The 19088-nt window shown below is 48.6% G+C and overlaps 1 protein-coding gene and 1 long non-coding RNA gene across 2 annotated transcripts in view; both read right to left on the reverse strand.

The window, feature by feature from the left end:
- Window positions 1–19088, reverse strand: part of LOC311426402 — a 579678-nt gene that overhangs the window by 418095 nt on the left and 142495 nt on the right. The window lies entirely within an intron of this gene.
- LOC311426268 (uncharacterized protein) overlaps window positions 13192–19088 on the reverse strand; it is a 36532-nt gene continuing 30635 nt past the window's right edge. Inside the window, exon 2 of the mRNA XM_084502509.1 lies at window positions 13192–13257. Coding sequence (XP_084358635.1) covers window positions 13207–13257 — 51 coding nt within the window. The 3' untranslated portion in view covers window positions 13192–13206. The remainder of the gene's footprint in view (window positions 13258–19088) is intronic.

Below are 19088 nucleotides of genomic sequence, written 5' to 3' on the forward strand. Positions count from 1 at the left end.
ATGTGGGACTCCACACGGCAGCTTTCCATTTCCGATGGCTCCCTACCACACGGCAGGATCCGTCAGTAAACAACACATACTGATTTCTGTCTTCTGGCAACTCATTGTATGGTGGTGCCTCTTCAGCACAGGTTACCTCTTCTGTCAGCACTCCAAAATCTCTGCCCTCCAGCCAGTCCATAATCTCTTCCAGGATTCCTGGGCGATTAGTTTTCCCACTCGAGCCCACTGTGTAATTAACACTATCCACTTACTCCACGTAGAATGAGTCGCATGGTGTGTAGTGGGGATTTTCCCTTTGAACATCCAGTGTAACACAGGTACCGTGGGGCCAAGAGGAGCTGTGCTTCTGTACCCACAACTTCTAAAGCGGCTCGAACACCCTCATATGCCGTGAGTATTTCTTTTTCAGTTGGGGTGTAATTGGCTTCTGACCCTCGATAGCCCCGGCTCCAGAACCCCAGAGGTCGACCTCGAGTTTCTCCTGGGGTCTTCTGCCAGAGGCTCCAGGTGAGGCCATGCTCCCCAGCTGCAGGGTTCAGTATGTTAGGCACAGCTGGTCTGGTACGGACAGGCCCAAGGGCTACTGCACGAGCTATTTCTTGTTTGATTTGTTCAAAGGCCTGTTGTTGCTCGGGGCCCCACTCGAAATAGTTTATCTTTCAAGTCACTCAATACAGAGGACTCACAAGCTGATTATAGCCTGGAACATGCATTCTCCAGAATCCCACAAGGCCTAGGAAAGCTTGCGTTTCTTTTTTGCTAGTTGGCGGAGACATAACCATTATTTTATTGATCACATCTTGGCGACATCCATCCTGCCATTTTACCCCCCAGAACTGGATTTCCTGTGCAGGTCCCTTGACCTTACTCTGTTTAATGGCAAAACCAGCTTTCAGGAGAATTTGGATTTCTTTCCTCCCTTTCTCAAAAACTTCTTCTGCTCTGTTGCCCCACACGAGGATGTCATCAATGTACTGCACGTGTTCAGGAGTTCCCCCTTGTTCCAGTGCAGACTGGATCAATCCGTGGCAAATGGTAGGGCTGTGTTTCCACCCCTGGGGCAGTCGATTCCACGTGTATTGGATGCCCCTCCAAGTGAAAGCAAATTGTGGCCTGCATGCTGCTGCCAAAGGGATGGAGAAAAATGCATTAGCAATATCAGTTGTGGAGTACCACTTGGCTGCCTTCAATTCTAGTTCGTACTGAAGTTCTAGCATGTCTGGCACTGCAGCACGCAGTGGTGGTGTGACTTCGTTTAGGCCTCGATATTCCACCATTAGCCTCCACTCACCAGTAGACTTTCGCACTGGCCATATAGGACTATTAAAGAAAGGGTGAGCGAGTCTTGCTGATCACTCCTTGACTCTCCAGTCGGTGAACCAACTCATGGATGGGGATCAGGGAGTCTCAGTTGGTGTGATATTGCCGTCTGTGCACCGTTGTGGTAGTGATTGGTACCTGCTGTTCTTCAACCTTCAACAATCCTACACCGGAAGGGTCTTCTGAAAGGCCAGGCAAGGTAGACAGCTGCCTAATCTTCTCTGTGCTTAAAGCAGCTATGCCAAAAGCCCACTGGTACCCTATTGGATCCTTGAAGTACCCTCTCTTGAGATAGTCTATGCCAAGGATGCATGGAGCCTCTGGGCCAGTCACAGTATGGTGCTTTTGCCACTCATTCCCAGTTAGACTCACTTCAGCTTCCAATACAGTTAGCTGTTAGGATCCCCCTGTCACTCCAGAGATACAGATGAGTTCTGTCCCTTGGTAGCCTCATGGCATTAAGGCACACTGTGCACCAGTGTCCACTAGAGCTTTGTATTCTTCTGGTTCCAATGTGCCAGGCCATCGGATCCACCCAGTCCAATAAATCCGGTTATCCCTCTCCTCTACCTGGCCAGAGGCAGGGCCCCTCTAGTCCTGGTTAGAGTGTCTGCCACTTAATTCTTGCAAATCAGAAGCAGAGGTCCCTTCATCAGGGTCAAGAATAACCAGGTAGGGTTGAAATAGATACGTCATCCCATTTCCTCATATCTTCCCCATGGTCGTGCAGATAAAACCACAAGGTGCCACATGGTGTACGTCTTGGGTATTCTCTCTCTTGAGCAGGAAAATACTGATTCTTAGTGGCTGAAATATCACTCCGTCTAGATGAGAAGGGATATGCTCTTTATACGAGGTGGTCAAGTCTTTCAGACAGTTTCTCCACAGCTGAGACACAGGCCCGTAGTGGAGCAAAGAGATTGTCTTCATATTTTTGAAGCTGGCAGGACAGATTATACGCTGTTGGTCCCATCCCCTCATCCCAGTTAATTACTGCCAGCGTACTGGCATGTGATGATGGTGCACTCCGTACAAATTTATGCCACATGGATGTTGTGCACTGGACTTCATTGGGATCTTGAGGTGTCTGGGCATTGTCCAAATCACTATAAATCATCTCCCGCACAGCTAATTCCCGCAGATGCTGGAGACCTTTCTCCATAGTGGCCCACTTGCCTACTTGATATACAATATCTTCCTTCTGGGGATACCTTTCTTTCACAGCTGCCAGGAGTCACCTCCAGAGGCTGAGGACCTGTGCCCCTCTCTCAATTACTTTGTTAATTACCATTTCTCTAGAGAGGGATCCCAGCTGCTTGGCTTCATTGCCTTCTAATTGTTGGCTATTGGACCCAGCATCCCAACATCGAAGCAGCCAGGTGAAGATGTGTTCACCTGGGTGTCGACCATAATCTTTTTGTATTTCTCACAACTCACTCAGGGATAGGGATTGAGTGGTTTCTGATTCCTTTATGATTTCCATCTCTTCTTCCTGCTGTTTTTGTGATGGCTCTGCTTTAGAGGTGCCTGCCTTTTCCTCTTCTCCCTCCTTCTTAGGAGAGCCTTCTTCCCTTACTAAACGAGCTGACCTCCGTTTCCATTGTTTTGACTTGACTATGGGGGCGACTGATACCATAGTTGGTTGGTCCTCTGGGTCAGCCACAGCATGTGTTACTTGGTCATCAGATTCAGAGACTTCCTCCCTCTCTTCAAGTTGCTGGATGATGTTAAACAGTGTTTGATAGGAATAAACCAGGACCCAGCACAATGCTGCAAGCTGTTGTTCTCCGGCATTATCAGGATCAGGACATACAACTCTCAAACATTCTATCAGGTTTTTAGAATTTTGCACTTGCTCAGGGGTGAAGTTCAAAACTATTGGAGGAGACACCCGTGACAGGTACCTGCCTATATCCTCCCACACACCTTGCAACCCGCCACAAGACTGTTTCGAGACAGATTCCCAGGTAACCTTTCTAAATAATTGACTGTCCTGGTTTCAGTTAGGACAGAGTTAATTTTCTTCCTAGTAGCTGGTAGAATGCTATGTTTTGGCTTAGGATGAGAAGAGTGCTGATAACATTGCTGACAAAGCAATTGGAGATGGAGCATTATCTCACAGCCTCTGGAGGCGTCTCCTATCAGCTGTGAGGGAAAGGTATCCCTTCAAGGAAGAACTTGTATGTCTACCAGGCAAGTGGACCACTATGGAGAAGGGAATCCAATACCTGAGGGAATTAGCCGTACGTAACATGGACCTCTGATAGCATTTGCAGGGATACCTTGGCAGGCCCTATTCCCGCAAATCATAAAAACATCAGGAGGTAGTGCCTTAGATTTTGGAATAATCGTACAGCTGTAGTTGTTACCCCTTGTCTTCACGCCATAAGCCCCCAAAACCTGCCTAGCAGTGTCATTGTAACCACAGGTATTATTTGTGTTTCTGTACCCATATGGCCCTTCTGAAGTCACATTTGTCCACCCTGTTGGATTGTTTTTTGAAAGGATTTAATCTTTGCTGTAAATTACCCAACACAAAACATGTTTGAGTCCAATTCTGTGATGTGTTCCCGATCCTCTGAGACCCAAGTAACTGTAACTCTTGTGGATCCCAGGGCAGCGGGACAGTAAGCGAATTTATTAATTTCGCTGAGCACGCAGCAACAGATGAGGCACTGCGGCAATTGTTGGCGGCATACTGGCCAAACTCAGAAGGGTCATACACAGGTATACCTATGAGGCAAGTCCTGAATGGGTCCGTGGACAATGCCATGGACAGACAAAATTCTGATATACCAGTCTGATTAGACCAGTCTGATTAGACCACAGATTTCATTGCAGCTCGATCTTAGTCACGAGCACAAGCACTGCTGGCAGTATTAGAATCACCATCAGCAACTTCCCCGTCCCTTGAAACATCTCGGGCGGCCTTCGCAAATCGGCTTGGCACCCAAACTGGTCCTGCTCAGCATACTGCGAGTCTGATAAAATATTGCGTCACACGTCTCACCACGTCTCTGTTCCGTGTCTCACTGCGTCTCTATTCCATATCTCACTGTGACACTATTCTGCGTCTCACCTCAACACTATTCTGCGTCTCACCGTGTCCCGTGTCTCACCGCATCTCTGTTCCGCATCTCTCCACGTGTCACCATGTAGCACAATCACACAGTCACATAAAGAGGCCTCTTGCACTTCTCATTCATACCTCAAGAAAATATCACTTAAAATAATTTGTCTGTGGCTTCAGGAAGTCCTTGTCTACTCCCGTGGTGAGCGGCTGAGAGTGGAGACCCCTCCAAGGAAAATGCTCGGGGTGCACCTAGGGGCGTTCGCTTCGCAGTCGATCCCAAAGCCGAGCAGAGCGGCTCCTGGCACAAGGAATGATGCTATTATAGTTTTGTATAATTACACCAAAGAGATACATTGCAATAGGGTGCAAGTGTGGCATTGTCGATTTGTTTCATGATTTGTCTTTATGCCCAAGCAATTGAACCTTACACATGCTGTTGCTGTTACACTTCCCAGGATATCTAATTCCTGTGGCTCTGCATGTGAATAATACAATACAGGTGCACTCGCTGCTCTACCGAAAATAACAGCTCCTTACATTTTAGAAACAAGTTTTCCTTTGTGATGTGTCTCAAATGTGCCCTCTCAATGCACTGAGCAATGCCTATAGCATGCTGCGAGTCTGATACAATATTCAAAGGTATTAGGTTTTTCTTTTTGATGCGTCTCTCTGCGTCCCGCGTCTCACTTCTTTTTTCTTTTTTTTTTTTTTTTTCCATTATAATTGGAATCAATTATCCTCGGCAAAACAAACAATCTGGTCAAAGTTGTACTTGATCGACCTAACAGCAATACACTACAGTCATTCCCAATTGGTCTTTTGACGTTCAATGGAACTTTATGAACGTGAGTACCCCACAAAGTGGCATCTGTTACTGTGGAGACATCCACTCCAGCACTCCCTCTGGTTCTTGCTGAGAGGGTGAACACGGTGGTAACTGTAGCAGCGGGGCTGCAGCACGGAATCCTGTTCCACCGTGATACTCCATGGGCTGCAGGGGGACAGCCTGCTTCACCATGGTTCTCACCACAGGCCGCAGGGGACTTCTGCTCCGGCACTTGGAGCAACTCTCCCCCTCCTTCTTCACTGACCTTGGCACCTGCAAGGCTGTTTCCCACTCCTCTCACTCTCCCAGCTGCTGTGAAGTGCAGCGTTTTTGTTATTGTTGTTGTTCTTTCTCTCTTTCTTAAATCTGCTCTCACAGAGGCGCAAACAACATCGCTTATTGGCTCGGCTCTCGGTCAGCACCAGGGCCCTTACCTAATATGGGGCAGTTTCTAGATTCTTCTCACAGAAGACACCCCTATGGCCCCCTGCTACCAAAAGCTTGCCACGTAACCCGCTACATTCCAACCCTTGCCTTTCTGAAAAGCATATTTAGAATAATCACAATATACTCTTTACAATCATCACAATCTTCACAAACTTCACTTCCATCAAAAAGAAAAGGAATTCGCCACACCAAAATAAACATAACATCATCACAACACTGATGAGGTGGACAATTTACACACACACTGTAATAAATGACTGAGGCCCAAATAGGATTGCAATTAAAATTTACAATTTATTAAACTAATAGAGGCAGGCAAACAGCGCTGGGTGCACTGGGAGTCTCTGCTCCACCAAGACGCACACCAGTTACATTAGATGGCAGGTTTTTCTGCTCCTAGGCTAATACATATTCATTACTACTTCTAGAAAAAGCAGGGTTATTATAATTAGTTCTCGGAGTCTGGACTCTCCCACTGGGGTATGCGTATCAGTCTCAGGTGGGTGCTCTGGGGGTCCCTCATGTTGAAGGCTCGTAGCCTTCCTCCCAGGCTTTGTCCTTCAGTTGTTCTTCATTTTCCCTTCTCTCTTTGTTTAGTAGTCTCTGTGCCAGATATCAGAGATTTATGTGCCTCTTGTGCAATGGTCTGTAGTTATCTAAAAGAAGAAAAACTCCCTCCTATTCCCTAATCTCCCAGACCCAGACTTGAGCTTCAAAGCTAACCCTTCAGGTTATCTCAAACCCCTCCTTATTTTCTTTTCTCCCAGACCCAGACTTGGGCCTCAATGTTAACCCTTCAAAGCCCCTATTGACACAAACTGCTAGTCCATTCTTTTACAAGCTACAAGAATTATATACACGTGAAATGTTGTCATGGTTTAACGTGGCTGGCAGCTAAACACCACACAGCCGTTCGCTCACCCTCCCCCCTCCCTCTCTGGGATGGGGGAGAGAGATGGAAAGTGAAGCCCGTGAGTTGAGATAAAGACAGTTTAATAAGACAAAATAATAATAATAATAATAATAATAATAATAATAATACAATGATGATAATACTACTACTACTAATAATGTGTACAAACAAGAGATGCACAATGCAATTGCTCACCACCCGCTGACCAATGCCCAGCCTAAGCCCAAGCAGTCCGGCCCCCTCCCCTGGCTAGCCACCCGTATATATTGTTTAGCATGACGTCAGATGGGATGGAATACCCCTTTGGCTAGTTTGGGTCACCTGTCCTGGGTTTGTCCCCTCCCAGCTCTTACTGTTGGCAGGACAGAGCAAGAAGCTGAGATGTCCTTGGTTTGGTATAAGCACTGTTCTGCAACAATTAAAACATCGGGGTGTTATCAGCACTCTTCTCATCCTAAGCCAAAACATAGCATTCTACCAGCTACTAGGAAGAAAATTAACTCTGTTCTAACTGAAACCAGGACATCTATCCACCCCTTATTCCATACCATTTATGTCATGCTCAGGTTACACTCTTTTCCATACATTCTAATTAGTCACCATTTTCATGTAGGGTATATAGTAGTCATGGTAGTGATAACATACAGTATTATATGGTAATTAACATGGTACAATTCAATTCATGGGCTATTCTCACCCAGTATTGAATCCCCTTGAGGTACACACCAGACCTCTCCGTTCTTTTGCATCACCCACCAAGTGTATCCAGGTCCCTGAGAAAAAGCAATTCCACGAATGGGTTTGCCTTTTCCTGAGGCAGGAGTAGCCCAGACTGTTTTCCCCAGCATATTTCTTAAATGCACTACAGGAACTTTATCCCCATCTACAGTACGTAACAGGTTTGATTGGGCAGGTCCAGCTCGGTTGGCAGATCCCCTAGTATTGACTAACCAGGTGGCCTTTCCCAAATACGTATCCCAGTTTTTGAATGTCCCAGCGCCCATTGCTTTCAATGTAGTCTTTAACAGTCCATTGTATCGTTCAACTTTCCCGGAGGCTGGTGCATGATAGGGGATGTGATACACCCACTCAAAACCATGCCCTTTGGCCCAAGTGTCTATGAGGTTGTTTCGGAAATGAGTCCCATTGTCTGACTCTATTCTTTCTGGGGTGCCATGTCGCCATAGGACTTGCTTTTCAAGGCCCAGGATAGTGTTCCGGGCAGTGGCATGAGGCACAGGATATGTTTCCAGCCATCCGGTGGTTGCTTCCACCATTGTAAGTACATGGCATTTGACGTTGGGGGTTTGAGGGAGTGTGATGTAATCAATCTGCCAGGCCTCTCTATATTTATATTTCAGCCATCGTCCTCCATACCAAAGAGGCTTTGACCATTTGGCTTGCTTGATTGCAGCACACGTTTCACAGTCATGAATAACCTGTGCTATAGCATCCATGGTCAGGTCACGAGCCCTCGATCACGAGCCCATCTGTATGTTGCATCTCTACCTTGATGGCCTGAGGTGTCATGGGCCCATCGGGATATAAACAATTCACCTTTATGCTGCCAATCCAGGTCCACCTGAGCTACTTCAATCTTAGCAGCCTGATCCACCTTCTGGTTGTTTTGATGTTGTTCAGTAGCCCGATTCTTGGGCTCATGAGCATCTACGTGGCATACCTTTACAGCCAGGTTCTCCACCCGAGCAGCAATATCTTGCCACAGTGCAGCAGCCCAGATGGGTTTGCCCCTGCGCTGCCAGTTGTTTTGCTTCCATTACTGTAACCATCCCCACAGGGCATTTGCTACCATCCATGAATCAGTGTAGAGATAGAGAACTGGCCATTTTTCTCGTTCAGCAATGTCTAAAGCCAGCTGAATGGCCTTCACTTCTGCAAACTGACTCGATTCACCTTCTCCCTCAGCAGCTTCTGCAACTCGTCGCGTAGGACTCCATACAGCAGCCTTCCATCTCCGATGCTTCCCCACAATACGACAGGACCCATCAGTGAACAGGGCATATTTCTTCTCATTCTCTGGTAACTGGTTGTACAGTGGGGCTTCTTCAGACCCACCTCCTCCTCTGATGATATCCCAAAGTATTTGCCTTCTGTCCAGTCCATAATCACTTCCAATATTCCTGGGCGACTGGGGTTTCCTATTCGAGCCCACTGAGTAATCAGTGCAACCCACTTGCTCCATGTAGCATCAGTTGCATGATGCGTAGAAGAGACCCTTCCCTTGAACATCCAGCCTAGTACCGGCAGTCGGGGTGCTAGGAGGAGCTGCGCTTCAGTACCGACCACCTCCGAAGCAGATCGAACTCCTTCATATGCTGCCAATATCTCCTTTTCAGTTGGAGTATAGCGGGCCTCAGATCCTCTGTATCCCCGACTCCAAAACCCCAGGGGCCGACCTCGAGTTTCCCCAGGTTCTTTCTGCCAGAGGCTCCAGGTGGGGCCGTTCTCCCCGGCTGCAGTGTAGAGCCCATTCTTTACATCTGGTCCTGTTCGAACTGGCCCAAGGGCTACTGCATGGACTATTTCCTGCTTGATTTGTTCAAAGGCTTGTTGTTGTTCAGGGCCCCATTCAAACTCATTCTTCTTACGGGTTACTTGGTAGAGCGGGTTTACAATCAGACTGTAATTTGGGATGTGCATTCTCCAAAACCCCACAACACCTAGGAAAGTCTGTGTTTCTTTTTTGTTAGTTGGTGGAGACAGCTGTTATTTTGTTGATCATATCCATTGGGATTTGACGACGTCCATCTTGCCATTTTATTCCTAAAAACTGGATCTCTTGTGCAGGTCCTTTGACTTTATTTTGTTTTATGGCAAAACCGGCTTTCAGTAGGATTTGGACTATTTTCTTCCCTTTCTCGAAAACTTCCTCTGCTGTGTCACCCCACACAATAATGTCATCTATGTACTGCAGGTGTTCAGGAGCTTCCCCCTGCTCCAGCGCAGATTGGATCAGTCCATGGCAAATGGTAGGGCTGTGTTTCCACCCCTGGGGCAGCCGATTCCAAGTATATTGGACTCCCCTCCAAGTGAAAGCAAATTGTGGCCTGCACTCTGCTGCTAGAGGGATGGAGAAAAATGCATTAGCGATATCAATTGTGGCGTACCACTTGGCTGCCTTCGATTCAAGTTTGTACTGGAGTTCCAGCATGTCCGGCACTGCAGCACTCAGTGGTGGCGTCACTTCGTTCAGGCCACGATAGTCCACTGTTAGTCTCCACTCGCCATTAGACTTTCGCACTGGCCATATGGGACTATTGAAAGGTGAATGAGTCTTGCTGATCACTCCTTGGCTCTCCAATTGACAAATTAGCTTATGGATGGGAATCAGGGAGTCTCAGTTAGTGCGATATTGCCGCCGGTGCACAGTTGTGGTAGCAATTGGCACTTGCTGTTCTTCGACCCTCAGCAACCCCACAACAGAGGGGTCCTCTGAGAGACCAGGCAAGGTAGATAATTGTTTAATGCCCTCTGTCTCTAAGGCAGCTATACCAAAAGCCCACCGGAACCCTTTTGGGTCCTTGCAATATCCTCTTCTAAGATAGTCTATGCCAAGGATACATGGAGCATCCGGGCCAGTCACAATGTGGTGCTTTTCCCACTCATTCCCAGTCAGACTCACTTCAGCCTCCAATACAGTCAACTGCTGAGATCCCCCTGTCACTCCACAAATACAGATGGGCTCTGGCCCTTCATAGCTTGATGGCATTATAGTACATTGTGCACCGGTGTCTACTAGAGCCTTATACTTCTGTGCGTCTGACGTGCCAGGCCATTGAATCCACACAGTCCAATAAACTTGATTGTCCCTTTCCTCCCCCTGGCTGGAGGCAGGGCCTCCCTAATCCTGGTCAGAATCTTCTTCATTTCTGTGTTTGAAGGACTGTCTGCTGGAAGTTGGAGCAGCAAACTTTTCAGAGAATCCCTTTTTCTTGATTGTTTTCTTTTGCAACTCACGTACCCGTGCCTCTAGGGTCGCGGTAGATTTTCCATCCCATTTTCTCATGTCCTTTCCATGGTCACGTAAGTAAAACCACAGGGTGGCACGGGGTGAGTACCCACCATATCGTCTTCCTTGTGTGGATGAACGCCTACCCCTGATAGCTGAGACACTGCTTTGTACAGGTGCGGAGGAGAATAATCTCTCTTCAAGTTGGTGAAACTTTTCAGAAAGTTTCTCCCAAGTGTTCTCTTTTGGTCGGTGGACACTGGTTGGTTCAGGTGGGGAAGAAGATAGATTCTCTTTAAGTTGGTGGACCTCTTCAGAAAGTTTCTCCATAGACGAGATGCAGGCCTGTAGGGAAGAGGAGAGACTTTCTTCGTACTGCCAGAGTTGTTTAGCCACTTCATCCACTGTGGGTTCCTCATCCTCTTTCCAGGCCATTATTGCCAATGAGCTGTCATATGATGATGGTGCACTCCGTACAAACTTCCGCCACATGGGTCGTGTACACCTGACTTCATCTGGATCTTTGGATGTTTGTCTGAGGTCTGGATCCTCATAAATCACTTCCCGTACGGCTAATTCCCTCAGGTACTGGATTCCCTTCTCCATAGTGGTCCACTTGCCTGGTAGACATACAAGTTCTTCCTTGAAGGGATACCTTTCCTTCACAGCTGAGAGGAGACGCCTCCAGAGGCTGTGAGATTGTGCTCCATCTGCAATTGCTTTGTCAATGCCTGCATCTCTAGCAAGGGATCCCAGTCGCTTGGCTTCCCTGCCGTCTAATTCCACACAATTAGCTCCAGTGTCCCAGCATCGGAGCAGCCAGGTGACAAGCTGCTCACCTATACAGCGACCAACATCTTTTCGCACATCTCGTAGCTCACGCTGGTATAGGCTTCGGGTAGTTACTGTTGATTTTTTGGCATCCTCATCTTCCTCCTCCTGAATCCCTGATGACCCAACATCGTCGTCGTCTCTATACCTAGATTTGGCAGAAGATTCTCTGCGTTCTAAACGACCTGAATCTCTATACCATTTTTTCACCTTCTCTAGAGGGGCAGCTTGCACTGCTACAGCTCGCTTCTCTGACCCCGTTACAGGGTCTGCCACAGGGGTTGGAATACCCTCTGCAGGGTCAACTTGCACTGCTACAGCTCATTTCTCTGACCCAGCCACAGCAGCTGCAGGAACTGGAGCGGCTGCAGGAGCTGGAACTGGAGCAGCGGCAGGAGCTGGAACTGGAGCTGCGGCAGGAGCTGGAACTGGAGTGGTGTGGTGGTTTTACTCAGGTGGGCAGCCGAGCTCCACCACAACCGCTCTCTCACTCCCCCTCTCCTCAAAGAGGAAGGGGGAGAAAATACAACACAGAGAACTCGAGGGTTGAGATAAGAAAGGTTTAATTAAAGGGAAAGGGAATGGGAGGAAAAAAACAGAGACAAAAGAAGCAATCAGTCCGCGCGGAAGCACAGAGAGAGGAAAAATTATTCTCTACTTCCCATCAGCGAGCGGTGTTCGGCCACGTCCTGGGAAGCAGGGCCCCAAACGCGTAGTGGTTGTTCAGGAGGAACAGCCCCCTCCCCCACGAGAGCCCCCCCCTTTTATTGCTGAGTGTGACATCAGGTGTTATGGAATATCCCTTTGGTTGGTTTAGGTCAGCTGCCCCAGCAATGTCCCCTCCCCATCACTTGCCCACCCCCAGTCTGCTGGCTCTTGGGGGCTTGGAAGGAGTCCTGATGCTGTGCCAGCACTATGCAGCAATAGACACAACACTGGAGTGATATCAGTGCTGTTCCAGCTACGAGTGCAGAGTACAGCACTGTGTGGGCTGCTGCAGGGAAAAGGTGACTCCAGCTCAGACAGACCCAACACAACTTCCACCCCTTATTCCATAACATTTGTGTCACAATCAGGTACAGTTTAGTATATAGATGTTCTCATCACCATTGTTTTCTGTCCATTGAAGCATTTTTATGTCTGTACTTCTCTTTATTCTATAGGTCTTTTCCCAAAATGCTCATAAAAACTGTTGATGGTTTCGCCTTCATCTGTCAAAGTGGTCACTCAGGGCAGGCGAAGTTGGTTTTCTTGACACCAGCACCAGCTTAGCTCACATTAGTGTTGCACTTGCCCGGTTCCTTGCAAAGTTGACCTGTCATTGGTTCTGCAGTGTCCTCCTACAACACATAACTTGGATGACAGATTAATTTTCTCCCAGTGTTAAATCTCCTTGAGGCACACACTTGATATCCCCATCTTTCTGCATTACCCACCAGGTATACCCTGGTCCTTGGGCAAAGACAATCCCACGAGTGGGTTTGCCTTTTCCCGAGGCAGGGGCAACCCACACCGCCTTCCCCATCCACTTCCCCACACGCACTACAGGGACTTTAGCTTCTCCCACAGTGTGTAGGGGTTTTGTTTCAGCAGGACCAGGACGGCTTTCAGACCCCCTGTTGTTAACTAGCCAAGTGGCCTCTGGTAGATTTATATCCCAATGTTTCCATGTCCCAGCACCCAATGCTTGCAGCATAGTTTTTAACAGTCCATTGTACCTCTCAACCTTCCCAGAGGCTTGTGGGTGATAAGGGATGTGATACACCCATTCAATGCCATGTCTCTTGGCCCAGGAAGTGATCAAATTGTTTCGGAAGTGACTCTCATTGTCGGACTCTATTCTCTCCGGTGTACCATGTCGCCACAGCACTTGCCTTTCCAGGCCCAAGATAGTGTTTCGGGCCGTGGCATGGTTTACAGGGTATGTTTCCAGCCACCTAGTAGTTGCTTCTACCATGGTGAGTATGTACCGTTTGCCTTGGCGGGTTTGTGGAAGTGGTCCGATGTAGTCAATCTGCCAGGCCTCACCATATCGAAATCCAAGCCATCTCCCCCTGTTCCAGGGAGACTTTACCCTCATGGCTCGTTTAATTGCAGCACAGGTCTCACACTGATGGGTAACCTGTGTGATGGCCTCAATGGTCAGGTCCACCCCTCGATCACGAGCCCATCTATATGTGGCGTCCCTCCCCAGATGTCCTGATGTTTCATGAGCCCATCGAGCTACAAACAGTTCACCCTTACGTCCCCAGTCCAGGTCCACCTGAGCTATTTCAATTTTTGAAGCTCGATCTACTTCTTCGTTGTTCTGATGTTCTTCGGTAGCACGATTCTTAGGCATATGGGCATCTACATGACGTACCTTTACAGCCAGGTTTTCTACCCGGGCAGCAATATCTTGCCACAGGGTAGCAGCCCAGATAGGTTTACCTCTGCGCTGCCAGTTGTTCTGTTTCCATTGTCGCAGCCACCCCCATAGCGCATTTGCCACCATCCATGAGTCAGTGTAGAGATACAGTACCGGCCACTTTTCTCTTTCAGCAATTTCTAGGGCCAGTTGTATAGCTTTCACTTCTGCATACTGACTTGACTCACCTTCTCCTTCCATGGCCTCCACAACTTGTCGTGTGGGACTCCACACAGCAGCTTTCCACTTCCGATGGCTCCCTACCACACGGCAGGATCCATCAGTGAACAACACATATTGCTTTCTGTCTTCTGGCAACTCATTGTATGGTGGTGCCTCTTCAGCACGCGTTACTTCTTCTGTCGGTGCTCCGAAATCCCTGCCCTCTGGCCAGTCCATAATCTCTTCCAGGATTCCCGGGCGATTGGGTTTCCCCATTCGAGCCCGCTGTGTAATTAACGCTACCCATTTACTCCACGTAGCATCGGTTGCATGATGTGTAGTGGGGATTTTCTCTTTGAACATCCAATGTAACACAGGTAGCCGTGGGGCCAAGAGAAGTTGTGCTTCTGTACCAACAACTTCTGAAGCTGCTCTAATCCCCTCATATGCTGTTAATATTTCCTTTTCAGTTGGGGTGTAATTGGCTTCTGATCCTCGATAGGCCCGGCTCCAGAACCCCAAAGGTCGGCCTCGAGTTTCTCCTGGGGTCTTCTGCCAGAGGCTCCAGGTGAGCCCATGCTCCCCAGCTGCAGTGTACAGTATGTTTTGCACAGCTGGTCCAGTACGGACAGGCCCAAGGGCTACTGCACGAGCTATTTCTTGTTTGAGTTGTTCAAAGGCCTGTTGTTGCTCGGGGCCCCACTCGAAAGAGTTCCTCTTTCGAGTCACTCGATATAGAGGACTCACAAGCTGGCTATAGCCTGGCACATGCATTCTCCAAAATCCCACAAGACCTAGGAAAGCTTGTGTTTCTTTTTTGCTAGTTGGCGGAGACATAACTGTTATTTTGTTGATCACATCCGTCGGAATGTGGCGACGTCCATCCTGCCATTTTACCCCCAAGAACTGGATTTCCTGTGCAGGTCCCTTGACTTTATTCTGTTTAATGGCAAATCCAGCTTTCAGAAGAATTTGAATTATTTTCTTCCCTTTCCCAAAAACTTCTTCTGCTGTGTTACCCCATACGATGATATCATCGATATACTGCAGGTGTTCAGGAGCGTTCCCCTGTTCCAGTGTCGTCTGGATCAGTCCATGGCAGATGGTAGGGCTATGTTTCCACCCCTGGGGCAGTCGATTCCAAGTATACTGAATGCCCCTCCAAGTGAAAGCGAATTGTGGCCTGCATGCTGCTGCTAGAGGGATAGAGAAAAATGCATTAGCAATATCAATTGTAGCATACCACTTAGCTGCCTTTGACTCTAGTTCGTACTGGAGTTCTAGCATGTCTGGCACTGCTGCACTTAGTGGTGGTGTGACTTCATTCAGGCCCCGATAGTCCACTGTTAGCCTCCACTCGCCATTGGACTTCCGCACTGGCCATATAGGACTGTTAAAAGGTGAATGAGTCTTGCTGATCACTCCTTGGCTCTCCAGATGGTGAACTAACTCATGGATAGGAATCAGGGAGTCTCGGTTGGTGCGATATTGCCGCCGGTGCACAGTTGTAGTCGCAATTGGCACTTGCTGTTCTTCAATCCTCAGCAATCCTACAGCAGAAGGGTCTTGTGAGAGACCAGGCAGGGTAGACAGCTGCTTAATCTTCTCTGTGCTCAAGGCAGCTATGCCAAAAGCCCACCGGTACCCTTTTGGATCTTTGAAGTACCCTTTCCTGAGGTAGTCTATGCCAAGGATGCACGGAGCCTCTGGGCCAGTCACGATGGGGTGCTTTTGCCACTCATTCCCAGTTAGACTCACTTCAGCTTCCAATATGGTTAGCTCTTGGGATCCCCCCGTCACTCCGGAGATAGAGATGGGTTCTGCCCCTTGGTGGCCTGACGGCATTAGGGTACACTGTGCGCCCGTGTCCACTAAAGCTTTATATTTTTGCGGTTCCGGTGTGCCAGGCCATCGAATCCACACAGTCCAGTAAATCCGGTTGTCCCTCTCCTCTACCTGGCCAGAGGCAGGGCCCCACTAATCCTGGTCGGAGTATCTATCAATTATTTCTTCCAAACGTGAAGCAGAAATCTCTTCATCAGGGTCAGGAGTAATACTATTCCTTCTACTGCCTCTGGGGGACTGTTCAACAGAAACTGGGGCAGCAATCTTCCTAGGGGCCCTCTTTGTTGCTGTTGTATCTTTCCGTAGCTCACGTACCCGAGCAGCTAGGGCCGAGGTCGGTTCACCATCCCACTTCCTCATATCTTCCCCGTGGTCACGTAAATAAAACCACAAGGTACCTCGCGGTGTGCGTCCCGGATTCTCCCTTGTTTGAGCCGGGGACTGCTGGCGCTTGATGGCCGAAAGATTTTTCCGTTTAGGTGAGGACGAAGCTATGTGTTCATCTAACCGTTGGGACAGTTTCTCCACAGCTGAAATGCAGCCCCGTACTGGGGGAGAGAGATTTTCTTCATATTTATGAAGCTGGTTGGACACGGTATCCACAGTTGGCCCCATCCCCTCGTCCCAACCCATGACTGCCAGTGTGCTGGCATGTGTTGGGGGTGCAGCTCGTACAAACTTCCGCCACATGGACGCTGTGCATTGCACTTCATCGGGGTCTTTAGGTGCCTGGGCATTGTTTAAATCACTATAAAGCATCTCCAGCACAGCTAATTCCCGCAGCTGCTGGAGGCCCTTATCCATAGTGGTCCATTTGTTTACTTGGTAGACAATATCCTCTTTGTGGGGATACCTTTCTTTCACTGCTGTTAGGATTCGCCTCCAGAGGCTGATGACTTGTGCCTCTCTTCCAATTACTCTATCAATGAGTCTTTCTCTAGAAAGGGATCCCAGCTGCTTGGCTTCGTTGCCTTCTAGCTGTTGGGTATTGGCCCCACTATCCCAGCATCGAAGCAGCCAAGTGAGGATGTGCTCACCTGGATGGCGACTGAAGTCTTTCCGTATTTCTCGCAGCTCACTCAGAGATAGAGACCGAGTAGTTTCTGATTCATCTATGATTTCAGTCTCTTCTTTGCGATGTTGCCGTGATAACGCTGCTTTAGAGCCACTTGCCTTTTCCTCTTCTCCCTCATCCGTAGAAGGAGCTTCTTCCCTTACTAAACGACCTGATCTCCGTTTCCACTGTTTCGTCTTTACTACAGGGGCCACTGATACCATAGATGGTCGGTCCTCTAGGGTGGTCACAGTGTGTGCTGTCTCATTATCAAATTCAGGAGCCTCTCTATCCCCTTGAGGGTGCTGGGCAATGTTAATTGACATCTGATAGGCGTAAGCCAGACCCCAGCAGAGTGCAGCCAGCTGGTGGAGTTCTCTAGTATTGCCAGGGTCAGGGCATACGTCTTTCAAACATTCCACCAGTTTTCTTGGATTTTGTACTTGTTCAGGGGTGAAATTTAGAACCATTGGAGGAGAAAACCGTGATAGGTACCTGCCCAAATCCCCCCACACACCTTGCCACCCACAACTTTGTCTGGGGACAGGTCCTTGAATAATATTCTTAATAAATTGCTTTACTTTGGGGAAGATGACAAACACTAGACCTAGTGATAGGAGGATAATATCTGACCAGGGGTATCCAAGATACTGAAAGGCTGCTGTAATTAGCCCACAGGGAGAAAAGTAGAAGGCACTGTAATTCCTAATATTTTCAATAAGATAATCTCCAGGAGACCAGGAGGATAACAATGCCGGGTTTGAATACCAAACAAAACTGAAGGCCAGTATGTTACAGCACAACATGATAAAAAAAACAAGCACAGACTTCAACACTTTCTCCGATCGGATGTAAAGGAAAAAAGAAAACAGAGAGTGGGCTATATACAACATATCCACACAGAAAAGTATTACCAGAAAACCGAGCATTATGACTACCAATATGTTAGTTGTAAATACTTCAATCAATGCTATTGTTATCTCAACCCTCGAGCCCCACGTTGGGCGCCAAAAAGGACTGTGGTGGTTTTACTCAGGTGGGCAGCCGAGCTCCACCACAACCGCTCTCTCACTCCCCCTCTCCTCAAAGAGGAAGGGGGAGAAAATACAACACAGAGAACTCGAGGGTTGAGATAAGAAAGGTTTAATTAAAGGGAAAGGGAATGGGAGGAAAAAAACAGAGACAAAAGAAGCAATCAGTCCGCGCGGAAGCACAGAGAGAGGAAAAATTATTCTCTACTTCCCATCAGCGAGCGGTGTTCGGCCACGTCCTGGGAAGCAGGGCCCCAAACGCGTAGTGGTTGTTCAGGAGGAACAGCCCCCTCCCCCACGAGAGCCCCCCCCTTTTATTGCTGAGTGTGACATCAGGTGTTATGGAATATCCCTTTGGTTGGTTTAGGTCAGCTGCCCCAGCAATGTCCCCTCCCCATCACTTGCCCACCCCCAGTCTGCTGGCTCTTGGGGGCTTGGAAGGAGTCCTGATGCTGTGCCAGCACTATGCAGCAATAGACACAACACTGGAGTGATATCAGTGCTGTTCCAGCTACGAGTGCAGAGTACAGCACTGTGTGGGCTGCTGCAGGGAAAAGGTGACTCCAGCTCAGACAGACCCAACACAAGTGGCTGCAGGAGCTGGAACTGGAGCGGCTGCAGGAGCTGGAACTGGAGCAGCGGCAGGAGCTGGAACTGGAGAGGCTGCAGGAGCTGGAACTGGAGTGGCTGCAGGAGCTGGGACTGGAGTGGCTGCAGGAGCTGGGACTGGAGCAGCTGCAGGAGCTGGAACTGGAGCGGCTGCAGGAGCTGGAATTGGAGCAGCTGCAGGAGCTGGAACTGGAGTGGCTGCAGAGTCCACCGTAGGGGTCACAGTGGCCGTTGGATCTGTCACAGGACTTAGAGTGGCCGCAGGGTCTGTCACTAAGTTGATAGCAGTATCAATGGCAGCTCGATAGGCATGAGCCAGGCCCCAGCACGTTACAATGTTTTGTGTCACTTTGGAACTGCCAGAGTCATGACACCTTTTTCTCAAGCATTCTGCCAGTTTTTGAGGATTTTGCAGTTGTTCAGGGGTGAATTTCCAAAACACTGGGGGTGCCAACTGCTCTAGATGCCTGCCCATATCCTCCCATACTCCCTGCCACCCACAACTATACTGCCTCCGGGCAGATCTCCGGAAGAGCTTCTTAAGTAGTTGTTTAACTTAAAGCAGAACCTGAAGTGCATTCAGGAGGCAGAACAACA

This window comes from Aythya ferina (genome assembly GCF_964211825.1).
Source record: "Aythya ferina genome assembly, chromosome: W".
Classification (NCBI taxonomy): Eukaryota; Metazoa; Chordata; class Aves; order Anseriformes; family Anatidae; genus Aythya; species Aythya ferina.